The sequence below is a fragment of the Panthera pardus genome, unplaced genomic scaffold (assembly GCF_024362965.1).
Source record: "Panthera pardus isolate Hobbes unplaced genomic scaffold, ASM2436296v1 HiC_scaffold_20, whole genome shotgun sequence".
Taxonomy (NCBI): Eukaryota; Metazoa; Chordata; class Mammalia; order Carnivora; family Felidae; genus Panthera; species Panthera pardus.
The window spans coordinates 93,326,915-93,340,698 of NW_026526766.1; the positions used below are offsets into that span (position 1 = coordinate 93,326,915).

A 13,784-nucleotide genomic window follows, 5' to 3' on the forward strand; every position below is an offset into this window, starting at 1 on the left:
CCTGACCTCAACTGAGGGCATTTTCCCCGCTGTCAGCCAGCTCCTGCAGCCACAGAGTCGCCTCCACACAGGGAGCCCCCAACCATGCCGGAGGAGCAGCTGCAAGGGGCGGGTGACACAGGCTCCCGTGACACAGCGTCTGCCATCAAGACCCTCAGAAAACTCCTGGTGGATGCTCTTCCGCTCCTGTCCTCTCCCGAGCACCCCCTCCCCGCACCCCCCGCCCAAGGCTTAGCTGTGAGGACGACACTAACTGCACTTGCAGAAGGAACCGGAAGGACCAAGAAGCAAGAAGAGGAGGGCTTGAGCAGATCCCAGGTGGCCTCGGGCAGGACTCACCGATGGCACCGAGGGCGTGCTTGAGCTCCAGGGCAAAGGCGGTGAGGGGCACATCCTCCGACACAGGCATGACCGCCACCGTGGAGAGGTTGCTGGCAGGGTTCCCCGAGTCCCACTTGCTGCCTGCAGTGTGTAGCCCAAACTGGTGACCTGCAAAACACAGGGTCGTGAGTAGGCCTGAGGGGCTGGGCGGCTCCCGGGCAGTCTGGAGGTGTGCCTAATTGTTTCTAGATGGCACCAGGGCACGGGGGCCTGGGAGAGAGGAAGGGGCACCGGGGCTTGCTCCAGGCCCGCACAGTCCGAACTTCTCCCGCCCACCCAAGGACCACCCTGCCTCTCCGCTGGAGTACCAGCCCACACCGTGAGCACCTTGCGTTTCACACACTCGAGCCTCAGGGGAGACTGAGAAGACAGACACAGCACACAGGAGAAAGCATGAGGCCCGGAGTTAAAATGCTCTGCCACGTGAGGCCCACCTCCTGCAGTAAGAACGACTGGGGGCAGGGGTGGGGGAGGGGGAGGGGGTGGACAAGCCAGTGCAGGTAGAACTTCCGGTCCCTGAGGCCACGGACTCTCTGTCCTCCAGACGTGCCTCCCTGGGGCCCCCGCAGCGGCAGGGAAGGAGGCAGCAGATGTGCTGACCCACAAGGTCATTAGTCAGAGGGTCTCTGGAAGTTTATTTCCAACAACAGTCACTACACGGCCAACGGCACCTCCTATTTTCACGGAGGCAGCCAAGGGGGGCAGCCTCTCCCTCCCGCCAGCCACATCCCAGGCAGACTCGGGTCTCCCATAGACTGGACACGCCGAGGGCTCTCTTGCTGGCTCCCTGACTGCTTGTTGCCCAGCCAGCTGCCTGCCACGCCCCGACCCCTGACGTGCACAGCCAAGCGTCTGCACAGGCCACACCAGAGGGCCCAGCTCCTCCAAAACAGAGTCCATTTCTGACTCTGCTCATCTTGCCCCGGGTGAGGAGTGGCGGTTCTTGAGCAGTGGAGTGTGGGTCCTGGCACGGCCTGACCCAGAAGCCAGAGGGAGGGGATGTAGGACAGCAGAGAGAGGGGGCGGCTCAGAGCTAATCTGGGGCAGGGAAACACAAGGGCTGCGAGCTGGTCACTGTCTGCACACAGGGTGGCAGAGAGGCCCCTTTGTGCCAGTTTCCCTGAAGCTTCTCCTCTGGGAAGCCCCCTCCTCTGTGTCTTTCCCAGCAACCTCTGACATCAGCATCCTCTGTCTGAGGCTGAACCAAAGGGGACCCTCTCGCTAGCTTTGCATGGCCTTCTCTGCCTCCACCGGAGGCACTGGGAGGTCCTGGTTCTGGCTGAAAGGGAGACGAGCAGGATGCCCCACCTGCCTGCCCCAAGGAGGCTGAGAAGGGTGCAGAGAGCAGGGCCCACTGGCTGGGTCCCGGACCCCTGGGAACCACCTCATCAGCGCCACCAAAGCTGTGGCATCCCTGCCCCTCCCCACCTCCCCAGCCAGGCAGGGTCCATCCATCCCTCCCAGCCAGGTGCTGCCTCCAGGGATATTTTCCAGGGCCCCTGGCACTAAGCAAACACCTGCCTGGGGCTACACACACAGTGGGCTGGAGCCCTCCAACTCTCCACACCCTGCACTGGCAAGTAGGGGTGCACGCCCACCAGAGTGGGGAAATCACAGAGAGAAGAGGGGTGGAGAAGGAAATCTCTAAACCTAGCGTGAAGTCCTGGGCTCACCGCCAAGTGGCCTACGCACAAAACCAGCCAGAATCGCACAGCAGAGGCTCTGAGAACAGAATATAGTACAGAACAGCAGCCAGCCTGCCTCCACAGTGGCTCTAGGGAGCACACGAGTAGGGCAGACCGCAGTAACAGCGCAAAGGCCTGGAGAATTAAATTAACATTCAAACTGTCAGGGCCAGGACATGCTCTGCGAACATAAGCACGCTGACAGTCTGTTATAACAGAAGATTTAAATGAGAACCAGCGTGTCATGACATCACGCCCAAAATACAGGATATAATCCAAAATAACCAGGTTTACCAAAAGCCAGGAAAATCTCACCTGCAACATCAACAGACAAAAGTGACAACATGTCATGGAATTTGGAATTACTTGACAAGGATGATAAAGCAGTGATCACAACCAGCTACAAACAGCAATCACGACCAGTAACACCGGTGCAGAAATATAATGACTGAAATAAAAAAACTCTCTGGATGGGCTTAAAAGCAGAATCAGGAAGACAGAGGAAAGAGCCAATGACCTTGAGGAAAGATCACAAGAAACTACTCAATCTGAACACTGGAAGAAGGAAAAAAACCCACCATGCCCAAGAGACCTCTGGGACAATAACAGAAGGTCTAGCATTTGTGTCTGTGGATTTCCGGAAGAGCAGAAAGAGTAAAGAGCTGAAAGAACATTCGAAGAAATAAAGACTGAAACCTTCCAAGTCTGGTAAAAGATATAAATCTGTAGATTCAAGAAGACGAGCATTTGGTTTCTAAAAATTAAGGACAAAGACAAAGGCTTGAACACAGCCAGAGAGAAAGGATGGCGTAGAGATGTGGGAACAAGTCACGTCTGGGCTTCGCAGCAGAAGCCGTGGCGGCCGGAGGACGGCACAGCCCCCAGGGGCCGTCAGCACGGTGGCACATCCAGCAAAACAGCCTTCAGGATGAAGGTGAGAGAGGGTCTCAAGACGAAGGGAAGCTGCGAGAGTACGCAGCCAGCAGACCTGCCCTGAAAGGACCATCACGAAAGGCACTTCTTCAGACAGAAGGGAAGGGTCACCAGGATGAAGAGTGACAGAGTGGGAAATATTCTAGATGATTCTCCCCTCAAGCTTCAAGATCATGTTTGACGGCTGAAAGCCAAAATTACAACACCGTGTGAGGGGCTTCAACGTGTGTAGAACAAGGGAGAATGATGGGACCGGAGCGGAGGTGAGGCCCCTGCAGCCCGCCCTCAGGGACAGCGTGTTGGTACTAGATGGCCGGACGGGAAGGGGCGGGAACCGCAAGCCCACAGCAACTGCTGAAGATGTGGTATGAGGTCGCACCCCAGAACCACGACCGATGAATAGGAACGGATTACTCAAAAAGGCTGAAGGAGCTCAAAAGAAGACAGAAGGAGGCATCCAAGTAACAAAACAATGAGAGGGGAGAGCAGAGAACAAATAATAAAATGACAGGTATAAACCCTGATGTGAGTAAATGTATTAAAGGCAGACGGTCTATACACAAATAAAAAGAAGCTGTCAGAAGGGGTGACAAACACAGAATCCAACTATGTGCCTCCTACAGGAAACCTGCTTCCCACCTAACTGTACAGGTGCTTGGAGGGGAGACAGACAGACACACACCTCCTGTGTCCACCCTGGACCGTGCAGTGGGACCGCATTGGAAATAGGGTCTTGGCAGATGCAGCTGGTGGAGATGAGCTGTGCTGGACTCGGGTGGCCCCACCCTGCTCTGCTGTCCCCCCCAGCACATTTGTGCACCTCCATCCTTCCACAAGATGCAGTACTGTGCCCAGGGCACTGCACCGGATGGGGGGCGGGGGGAGGACATAGTCCTGGCACAGGAGACAGAGCTAGGGAGGTGTGGGGTGAGTCAGGGGATTCAAGTGAAGTGGGAAAGGGGAGATGAGGAGCAGAGGGCACTGGGGTGGCCAGGTGGGTGCAGGGCTCTGATGAAGGGGCTCTGGCAGAGGGGCTGCAGGCCAAGGGGCAGCAGGTGGTCCCAAAATAGTGAGGAGGAACCAGTTGCTGTTGAACAGCACAGGGGATCTAGCAAGTATTTAAAAGCGCACATTCTCAGAATTAGAACCAGAACAGAACACATAAGCTGGCAGGAAAAGTCCCAACATCAGGGAATTGTTTCACCCGCTCAGACAGGCCAGACTCCCTCAAGTACCTGCCCCAGTGCTGGGTTCAGATCCGTGCCATCCAGTGGCCAAAAAACAGGGGAGGCCCCAGGGCTTCCCTACCATGCTGCCTGCTGCCAGTACCCATATCAGCAAACCCCAGCGCCTTCCCCACCAGCTCAGAGCTGCCCCACCCTGGCCACCACACCCCTCCTGCCACCCCTTCTCCCCTCGCTTCCCCCACTCCCCCCAGGCAGGGCTCCAGTGAGGTAGGCAGGGCTCCCAGGAGCCAGGCCCAAGGACATACCAGAAGCAGTTCCCTGTTGGAGGCTGCCCAGAATCTTCTCACCCAAGAGATGAATCAGCCGAGTCACAACCTGGGGGCAGAGAAAGAAAGGAGACCACACATTTAAACCAAGAAGCGAAGCACCTTGGATCCACATTTTCAAAATCACTACTTCTGTAAACCCCTCTGGGCTGTGGGCTGTGGGTAGTGTGGTTGGCTGGCTAGTCACCTGCAGGTAGGACCCAACTCTATAGGGTGCCTTCCTAGAGTCCACTGCAGGCAGCAGGTGTGAGGGGCACATGCCCTGTAATCTGGAGCCTGTCCCAGAGTCTCCTTTTACTTCCAGGGCACGAGAGCACCAGAGAAAGCCACAGCCACATCCACAGGCAGGCCAGGAAGGGCTTCCATAGAGCCAAGGGCTCACTATGTGCTCCTGAGCGGGCCAGACCTGGGCAGGACACGGGATGAGTATGACATGACATCCAGGAAGTATTACATGGCTACATTAATGCTAAATGTCATAGACAAAGTATTTAAGGTTGGAATGCCAAGATATTTACAATTTACTCATACATACTTTCACATAAAGTCAGATGTTTTCATTGCTAGGGTTTATACTATGCAGGCGGCCTACCACTGTAGCTCCTAGATGCAGTCCAGGGCCACTGTGTAAAGAGAAGCTGCTGTCAGCTTCAGTAAAACCTAAATTATATCAGAAAGCAAGCTGAAGACACTGATGAGGTCCCTTGGATGCTGCCTGTCTGCTGTCCTCTGCCTTTCCAGGCCTCAGCCTCTGGTTTGCTTTCTGACCATCTACAGCCCTGAGCTCTGGGGCTGCCCCTGGAAGGAGCCGGCTGAGACCTTAGGCTCCAGTAACCAACAGCCCTGGAAAACCGACTCAGAGAGCCTCTCTCACCCCCACGATGCTGGAGTCAAAGACTCATGCACGAGGCAAGTGAAACTGTCCACATTTTAAGGTGTGAGACAAAAAACAGTTTGAGCAGTGGTCCAAAACAGAAACTAAAAAGGAGTCTGGTTTGTATAGAAGTAATCTAGCAACAAACTGTTGCTTGGAGCTAATTTTAAAACCACACGTTATTGTGGAAAATTTCACGATACACAAGGGCGAACCCCACCCTCCATCACCCAGCCACAATCAGTTCACACACACACACCTGAAAAGGTTTGAAGCCAATCCCAAACACAGCATTTTATCCATTAATATTTGAATCTGTATCTCTAAAAGAGCCTTTAAAAACATACACATGGTATAATTATCACAGTTACAAATGTATAATAATTCTCATTAAGGCTAATTTAAAAAGTGATCATTTCTACAGCAAGTGAAAAAGGTTCAAAATAAGCCCACGAACATACGAAAAGGTGCTCAACATCTCTGGTCATCAGGGAAATTCTAAGCACAAGGAGAGCCATTTCCTGTGGAACGAACGAGTGCAGCCACCAAGTGCTGACGCCTGGTGACAGGCTGTGTGCTGCTGGGGCCATGAACTGGTACAACCACACGGGCAACCACATCCAACATATGTCTACCCTCTGACCCGGCAATGCCAGTGTCAAGTGGTTCCGAAGAGAAACGAAACATGTGCCATGAAAATATTTCCAGAACAGCCTCAAGCTGGGAACAACCAAATGTCCATCAACAGGACAGATGAGTGCACCCTGGCGCAGGGTGGGACACTGCTTTGCAGCAAAAAGTACATGTCAACAGGACACAGACCTCAGACACCACACCGGGCAACAGAAGCCGGACAGAAAACACTTCGTTTACACAAAATCCAAGCACAGACACAGAGAGGACGGTGGTGGTGGGTGGCGTGCTGGCAGCAGCCGCCCCACGGGGCCGAGTGGCCAGCGGTCCCCTGTGTTGGAGGGCACCAAGCAAGCAAGCCCGGGATCTAGGCCAGGCCAGTGCCTATGGGAGAGCACACACGGTGATAGTCAGCCCAGTAGCAGCCAGCGTGTGATGGAGAAGCATCGGGACGCACCACGAGCTCCTGGGAGCTGCACATGGGTGAAGTCTGTGGGCCCCCAGGGGAGTGGGTGTGAGCAGAGGGTCTTTCTATGGGCCCACCAGGGAGCAGCCCTGCAGAACAGGAAGCAGCTGGCTCCCCCTTGCTCCCAGTGACCGCGTGGCCGCTGGTGGCACACGTACTGGCCCTGGCCACCACCACCACTGTTCTGCCATTCACAGGGGTGTCCTGGTGCTTAGATCAAGGCCCTCAGACTTGGGCCCAGATCCTCCCACAGATCACGGGCTTGCAGAAGTGCTGAGGGAGGGAAGATGCGGGCGTCAGCCGTGGGCAGGTGCAGGGGGAAGTAGAAGAACTGGGGGGGGTGGGCAGCGGCTTGGTGTGGGGTAATGCTCTGCGGTGGTGGGGGGGTCCTCGAGGGAGGAGCTGCACACACTCCTAAACAAACAGCTCAAGACAGGAGCAGATGTTCTCACTGCTGGAGAGGGAGAGGCTGGCACGGAAAGGGAAGACCCTGGGAGCTCCAGCAGAGTGACCAAGGGCTCCGGGCCAGAAATGCACATGGCACGACAGGACTAAGGGGTCCCCAGAGACCAAATCTGGGACACGAACAGCCAAATGAAAGATGACAGTAAAGGATTACAAACTATCTAAACGGAGCCAGAATATACAGTGGCATGCCAAGGGGGTGCAGTGCCTCCCCCAGCCAACTCTGTGTGCCCACAAGAAAAGGTCCTGCTGGGCAGGTGGCCCCCGGCTGCTTCCCCAGGGAAGGCACCCTAAACTGTTCACAGAAAGACATCCATTCCCTCGTTTCCAACTGGGAAAGACTCACCCTATCCCACGTAGGACACAGCAGGGCCACGTCCTAGGTGCTCCCAGCTGCTGGAACCAGGAGGCTGCCCTGGGCTGCGTGGGCCCCACACATGCACACAGTTCCTCATGTGGTTGTGCTGGTCTCAACTCACATGCTCCAGTCCACCTTGTAAACCCTCCACTTTTCCACAAACAAGATACCTGTTTGCTGCAAATCCAACTTTTACTCCTTTCCCAAACTTAGGCCAATTGTTTCATTTTTTTCAACCTTTCCCGTCAGGTGACGAGGGGCCTATCTTGTTTTGGACTTGGGTGTTCTGGAATAAAGGTTTCTTCACTTCCATTTTATTTAGAGTGTTTACTACCCGTGGCTGAATTTTGTCAAAAGCCCTGATATAGTCGTAAGAGGAAGACTTCCTTTTGACTTTTTCCCATAATTAATTACATTTTAATAGTTTCTCAACATTAGGCTAATATTCCTTAAACAGGCCCTAATCAAATACATATTTTTTATAGGTGATTTGCTCACATTTAGAGTATTTGTAGCACTAAGAGAAATGAAAGTTTTCTGCATTTTTATCAAGTTTTGGTGCTAAAGTGAAAATAACTTTGTAAAATAAACTTGCTCTGTTCTAGAGCAGAGATGTCTGCACGAAACGTGCACACGGTGCTGATGAGGAAAGAACAGGCCATCTCTTCCTCCTGCAGCGGCTCTGCTCCCGATCCTCCTCCAAACCCCCGGGCCCGAGGCCCTCCCATTTCCCAGGCCGCACGCTTACTGCTTCTAAGCAGGGAGACGAAAACCAGCCATTCCATCTGCCCCGGGAGCAGAACAGACTCCCCTCCGTCCACTGCCTGGACCAATGGCCACTCGCCCAAGCCTGAATCTGCCTTGTCCAAAGTCCGAGTCCACTTTTCCCAAGAAGCACAGCAAGAAAGCCCCCACCGCGAAAACCACACTTGCATCGCGCCTGTTCCTGCCTGTCGTGAGATCCCTCACTGGTTTTCAGTATCACCTGTGACGTGGCTCATCTTGAGGGAGGCGCCAGGTGGCTTCACTCGTTGAGTGCCCGTGTACCCCTCCCACCTCCTGGCAACACCCAAGCCACCTGCCCCAAGGCCCTTATCCCCACGTGCTGGTCCATACTGACACCTCCTTGAAAACGGGCAACGAGCCTGCTTCAGGTCACTTCGATCTGTACCCACTCTGGTACTCAGAAGGACGTAGCCCAGGGTCAAGTAATCCCGAGTTCCTGGTCTGGATGTCCTGCTTTCCTAAGGCAGCCCGAACAGGAGTGCTTACCTGCGGGTACCTGCGCTTGATGGATGTCAGGGCTCCCGCCGGAAGCTTGGCCAGCTCTGAGTCCCGAACGGCATGCACTGTGGTCGCCCTGGCCTGGTGGGTGAGCGTCTCCACCTGAGGAAGAGAAGCTGGGGAGGTGCTCACGCCCTCCAGCCCTGTAGGTCCAGCCAGCCACACTCTGAACGCAACCACAGGCAGAGCACGTGGTGGCCCTTCTGCAGTGCGGCATACAGGCGGGAAACAGGAGGAAAAGGGGCTCGTCAAGCCACCCCTGAAGTGCTGGAGGAGCGTCAGTGACAGCCTGCGACAGGGTGAGCATCCAGCAGCACTGGAACCTGCCTGAGGCCAAAGGGGCCGGGCATCCCGCAGGGCCTCATCCTACACAAGGTTCTCAGAGGGGCTCCCAGCTCCACCCGGCCGGCTGTCCTCTCTGGAGACCTTCAGGGATGACCGTTCCAAGCCCTGGTGCTGCAGCCTGGGTGAGAGCAAGCACGCCGGCCCCCAGGAAAGGCATGTCCCACATGAGGTCACTTGGAGGGCCCCCTCCCCACACCCAGGTAAGGAGCCAGGAGTCACCCTGGAGCAGGGCCTGGTGGGGACAGGGAATCTGGCCCTACCACACCGATGAGGTCTCCGCGGCCATACTCCCCCGCTAGGCGCTTTTTGCCATCATCCTTGCGGATCACAGAGCGCAGCCGGCCACTGAGGACGATGTAGGTGCAGTCTGACCTGTCTCCCTGCCTGTGGGGACAGAGGCCGATGGAGCAGATGGGGCAAGGCCGGGAAGCCCTCTACCATTTGAGGTGGCAAATAAACCAATTAATTAAAAAAATATTATCTTCTCACTAAATTTTTTTGGTTGGGAAAATACAGTTATTTTCCATCAAAAAATACATACGCTAACGTATAAAGGGCTTATTGTGATTTTTAAGCAAATGATCATTCGGGGCGCTTGGGCAGCTCAGTTGGTTAAGCATCTGACTCTTGATTTCGGCTCAGGTCATGGTCTGGCAGTACCGTTCGCGAGTTCGAGCCCCTGTGTCAGGCTCTGCGCTGACAGCGTGGAGTCTGCTTGGGATTCTGTCTTTCTCTCTCTCTGCCCCTTCCCCGCTCACGTTCTCCCTCTCAAATAAACTTCAATAAATACATCAAAAAATACATAAATATTTTAAATGTTGTTGATTTTAATTTTCAATACCATAAAAACCAGATGGCAACAGCCCGTGTCTGTGTGAAACTCTGGACACAGCTGCTGCTGCGACGTGGAGCTAAGAGGCCAGACGCTCAGCACATGAGCACCTTCACCCAGGCTGTGCTAACATCCCATCTGCTGGGCCATCTTAAAGGAGAGCCTGCATTTGCATACGTTGATAGGGAAGGATGCCCATGAAAAAGTGTGTGTGTGCGCGTGTCTGAGTGTGTGCGCACGCACACCGTGGGAGGAGGGCCAGGAAGCACGTGGGTGTGGGGACCTCAGGGAGCAGAGCCAGAGGAGTTGGTCTTCCCAGTGGAGACACTGCAGGTGACAGACCTGCATGCCTACGGGCCCCACCTGTACACTGCGCGCCCGGCCTCCACCTCCATCCAGTCCAGCGCGAAGTCGATCTGCCGCACGAAGGACGACACCCGCTTGACGACGGTGTGCGCCACGCCCAGGACCACCGTTGGCTGCTTCCGCATGATTCTGCCAAGCCCGCCCAGAGTCACTCCTGCTCCAGCAAGACCTACAGCCAACCCTTCCGGTGCTACCCCCTTCCCTCCAGGCCACAGCACTTGGAGCTGGCGGGACCTGTACCCACACTTATCAAATGGTGATGCCACGTAGCAGGTGACAGGGACACAGGCCCAGGGCTAGGACAGAGCTCAGCAACCACTCAGCCACCTGCTCCGATGTGGTCTGTGCACGCCCCACAGCCGCCAGCAGCTTTGGGAGAGTCTGTGGAGGCCCCTGCCAGCTGCCATCGCCCCCACAGATGTGCTCCGAGTACAGGCCTCATTTGACGTCTCACCCCAGCAGTGGGATGCAATGTGCCATGAAGACCAGAGTGGGTGTGGAAAAAGGGCTGAATGGGGGCACAAGAGTGAGGGCGAGGCTGAGAGGTCAGAAGGCAGTGGCCACGCAGGACCTTGGGAACGCCCTGGGTCGATTCTGGGCGTGACAGAGTAATTGGCAGGCTCTGGCCGGCAGGAACGCAACAGACCCAATTCCCTGGTCGCCGTGTGTGAACCAGCTGCTGGGGACGAGGGCAGCAGCAGGGTGTCCCCTATACTGTGAAGGCTTCTAGAAGGAGCAGCAAGGGCACGGTTAGCTCAGGGGCGGCAGGCTGGGGCAACTCCAAAACTCTGCCTGAGCAAGCGGCAGATAGAGTCACAAGTTACAGAGAAGAGAAAAATGGGAGCAGGAGAAAACTGGGGGGAAATTGGCAGTTCGGTTTTGGACAATGACTGAGGAAGCCCCTGAGGCACTGCAGGGGGTGGTCAGCACATCAGGCCGACACAGGGGCCAGGAGGGGAGTTTGGTGGGAGCCGTGAATTTAGTACATAAAGGCCCAGGGTTAGATGAGCTCTCTCAGGACATGAGTCAGACGATGTGTGCAGGGCGGGAGCTGCCTATGACACACACTGTGAGCCCACAACACACACGCACACAGGGGTGACGATCAGGCTCCCTCAGCAGGCTGAGGACACCTCTGGGCCTGGAGGGGCTGGACGGGGTGGACAAGGGTCTACGTCCAGGCTTAGGGATGATCTGGACTGTCTTCCTGAAGAGGACCCGAAGCTCTCTGGGCCTCCAGAGGCAGGGGGCATGGTGGCCACCCCACAGGGTAACAAGCCCTTCCTGCTACTTCACCCCACTGACCTCACCTTTCTCCCTGGAACTCCTGTCTCCTTGGGTGTGAGTAGGGCTAGAGGCAGGGCCCCGAGAGGTGCCTGACGTGGGCCCCACAACAGCCACCCGCACAGGAGCCACCCAGGCCGGCCTGGCCTCACGTGGCAGGTCGAGGCCCAGCGGGGACTCACTCGTAGAAGTGGGCCTTGGAGATGGAGAGAAAGCTGCAGTCCCTGTTGGCCTTGATGGTGAAGATGAGGGGCTCTCCCGTGAGCACTGCCAGCTGGCCCACCATCTCCCCCGGGCGCACTACGAATAGGCAGGTGTCCTCCTCACTGTCGATCTTCCGCTGGTACACATGCAGCAGCCCCGAGACCACAAAGAGGATGTTCACGTCCTAACCAAACAAGGGGTGTGGGCTGGAGACCCCTGGGTCCGGGCAGTCAGCGCAGCAGCACCATGGGGGCTCTGCGTGGCGGGGCCAGGGGGCGGCCCAGGAACTGCACGCTTCTCCTCTGCCTGTGCTGTCTCATGTCACTGTTCCTGGGCACAGGCTCGTGCTGCCTAGGAGCTCTGTCCCCCAAGTCCTGCCCCTGGGTCTTCAGCTGGCTGTGGTCACCTGGGCCCGTGTAGTGACGCTCCAGCAGGTACACGGGCACAAGGGTGGAGGGCCCATGCTCAGTCTGCTCTCCCAGCAAAAAACACCTGTTTCACCAAAGCTGCTCTAAGAGCACACTAAACAAAACACCTTCCGGCATACTGGTGCAGGGGCCACAGAAGACCCAACTCCTACAAAGAGGGACACCCAGACCACCCAGCAGCAAGAGAGACGAGCTCCCAGGAGGGCAGATGCCATGGAGATGATCCCTGCCTGCCCAGCACAACAAGGCTTTCAGAATCAGAAATTAGGTTCATTTATTTAGAAAAATGTATTTTTCATCTGTATTTGGACTTAGGAATTGAGAAAACAAAAGCATGTCCTCTGCACCTAGGAGCTCAGTAATGACCCTCACACATATGCAAGCACGCGTGCGTCTGTGAGTGTGCACACGCACCCCACAAACAGGGCGGGCTCAGTGATTCACAACATGGCTGTAGACACCTCCACAAGCCCCACGGGAAGAGCACCCTCAGGAACAGTGACAACAGACCCTGCATCCTGTCCAGCACTGGCTACAGCACTGGGCAGCCCTGGTGGCCACTCCCTCCGACCATGGCCTTTTGCTCACCTGGTCTCCCTGCCTCGACACCACCGTGCCCCCCGGAACATGGAGAAGCGTCACCCGGCCATCCAAGAGCGAGGTGTCCTAAAAATAGGAATGCAAGTACCAACACAAGAGAGCACGGACACTGTCTGAGGACGGCTGCCAAGGCGGACCCTGCACAGCCACCCACATCACACTGGTACCATTGGCACAGGACTTCAGACATCAGACATGGAGCCCCCTTGCCTTGTGAACTTGACCTCCAGGAGCCCAGCTGGGCTCTCATAGGAAATACCCAAGAAGAACGCCCTAAACGCCTTTAGGCCTCCAGTAGAGGGAGGGACAGGATATTGTCAAATACTCCAGAGGCTTCTGTGCTCTTCACAGGCCTGCCCGCAGGGGAAACTGCTTCAGCACAGCCTGACCTGCTGGGGCTTCATCAGGGCTTAGCTGGCCAGAGGAAGGGGAGTGCCCAGCCCCAGCCCACGTCAGCCATCTTGTGTTCCCTAAAGGGTTGGGGGTGACCCTGAGACGCACTGGGAGACTCCAACGCAGAGGCACAGGCCCCACTGAACACAGACCACACGGGACCCATGGCCCTCCCCTTCCTTCCCCTCCCCACTCCTCCCTATATCACTCAAGAACTACTGACAAGAGTTCCTTCTCTTTTATCATTAATTATACCTTTAATATAATAAAAGCTATTAAAAGCAGCAACTGAAAACCATCAATCTTTTCAAAGGTGCACAGGGTTACTGTAAGGTCAGGTGGCAGCACAGCTACTCTCTTGTATGAATGAGATGCTGAGGTGCAGAGTCTGGGTGGCCTTGCTAGGCCTTGTGCTGACTTCCCAAGTGAGGAAGACACCCCCTTCCCCTCTTCCAGCCAGAGGCTACCTGGAGCCTGCGCAGAGAAGGTGCAGGTGCACTGTGGCAGGCCTTGTCCCCCCTGTGCTTTCTCAGAAGCCTAGAAAACAGGCCTGGGGCGGGGGGGTGGGGAGGGTGGGGGTGGTGCTGTGCCCCCTGAAGCCAGGCAGGAAGCCACAGATTAGAGCCCAGGTCCCACACCCCACCAGGCTGGGCTGCAGTGGCAGCAGCTATGGGGCTGAGGAAGGGAGAAAACCAGCCCAGCTGCACCTCCTGGATCTGCCAGGGGAGCAGAGGGAAACT

At 55.9% G+C, this 13,784-nt stretch overlaps 1 protein-coding gene across 5 annotated transcripts in view; it reads right to left on the bottom strand.

Moving 5' to 3' along the window:
• PNPLA7 (patatin like phospholipase domain containing 7) overlaps positions 1-13,784 on the bottom strand; it is a 63,740-nt gene that overhangs the window by 24,206 nt on the left and 25,750 nt on the right. For all 5 annotated transcript variants that reach the window (XM_019438347.2, XM_019438346.2, XM_019438350.2 and 2 more), the window contains 7 exons: positions 12,640-12,717; positions 11,602-11,807; positions 10,133-10,264; positions 9,198-9,321; positions 8,581-8,694; positions 4,492-4,561; positions 340-489 (listed from right to left, as the gene is read on the bottom strand). In XM_019438347.2, the coding sequence (XP_019293892.2) occupies positions 340-489; positions 4,492-4,561; positions 8,581-8,694; positions 9,198-9,321; positions 10,133-10,264; positions 11,602-11,807; positions 12,640-12,717 (874 nt within the window). The remainder of the gene's footprint in view (positions 1-339; positions 490-4,491; positions 4,562-8,580; positions 8,695-9,197; positions 9,322-10,132; positions 10,265-11,601; positions 11,808-12,639; positions 12,718-13,784) is intronic.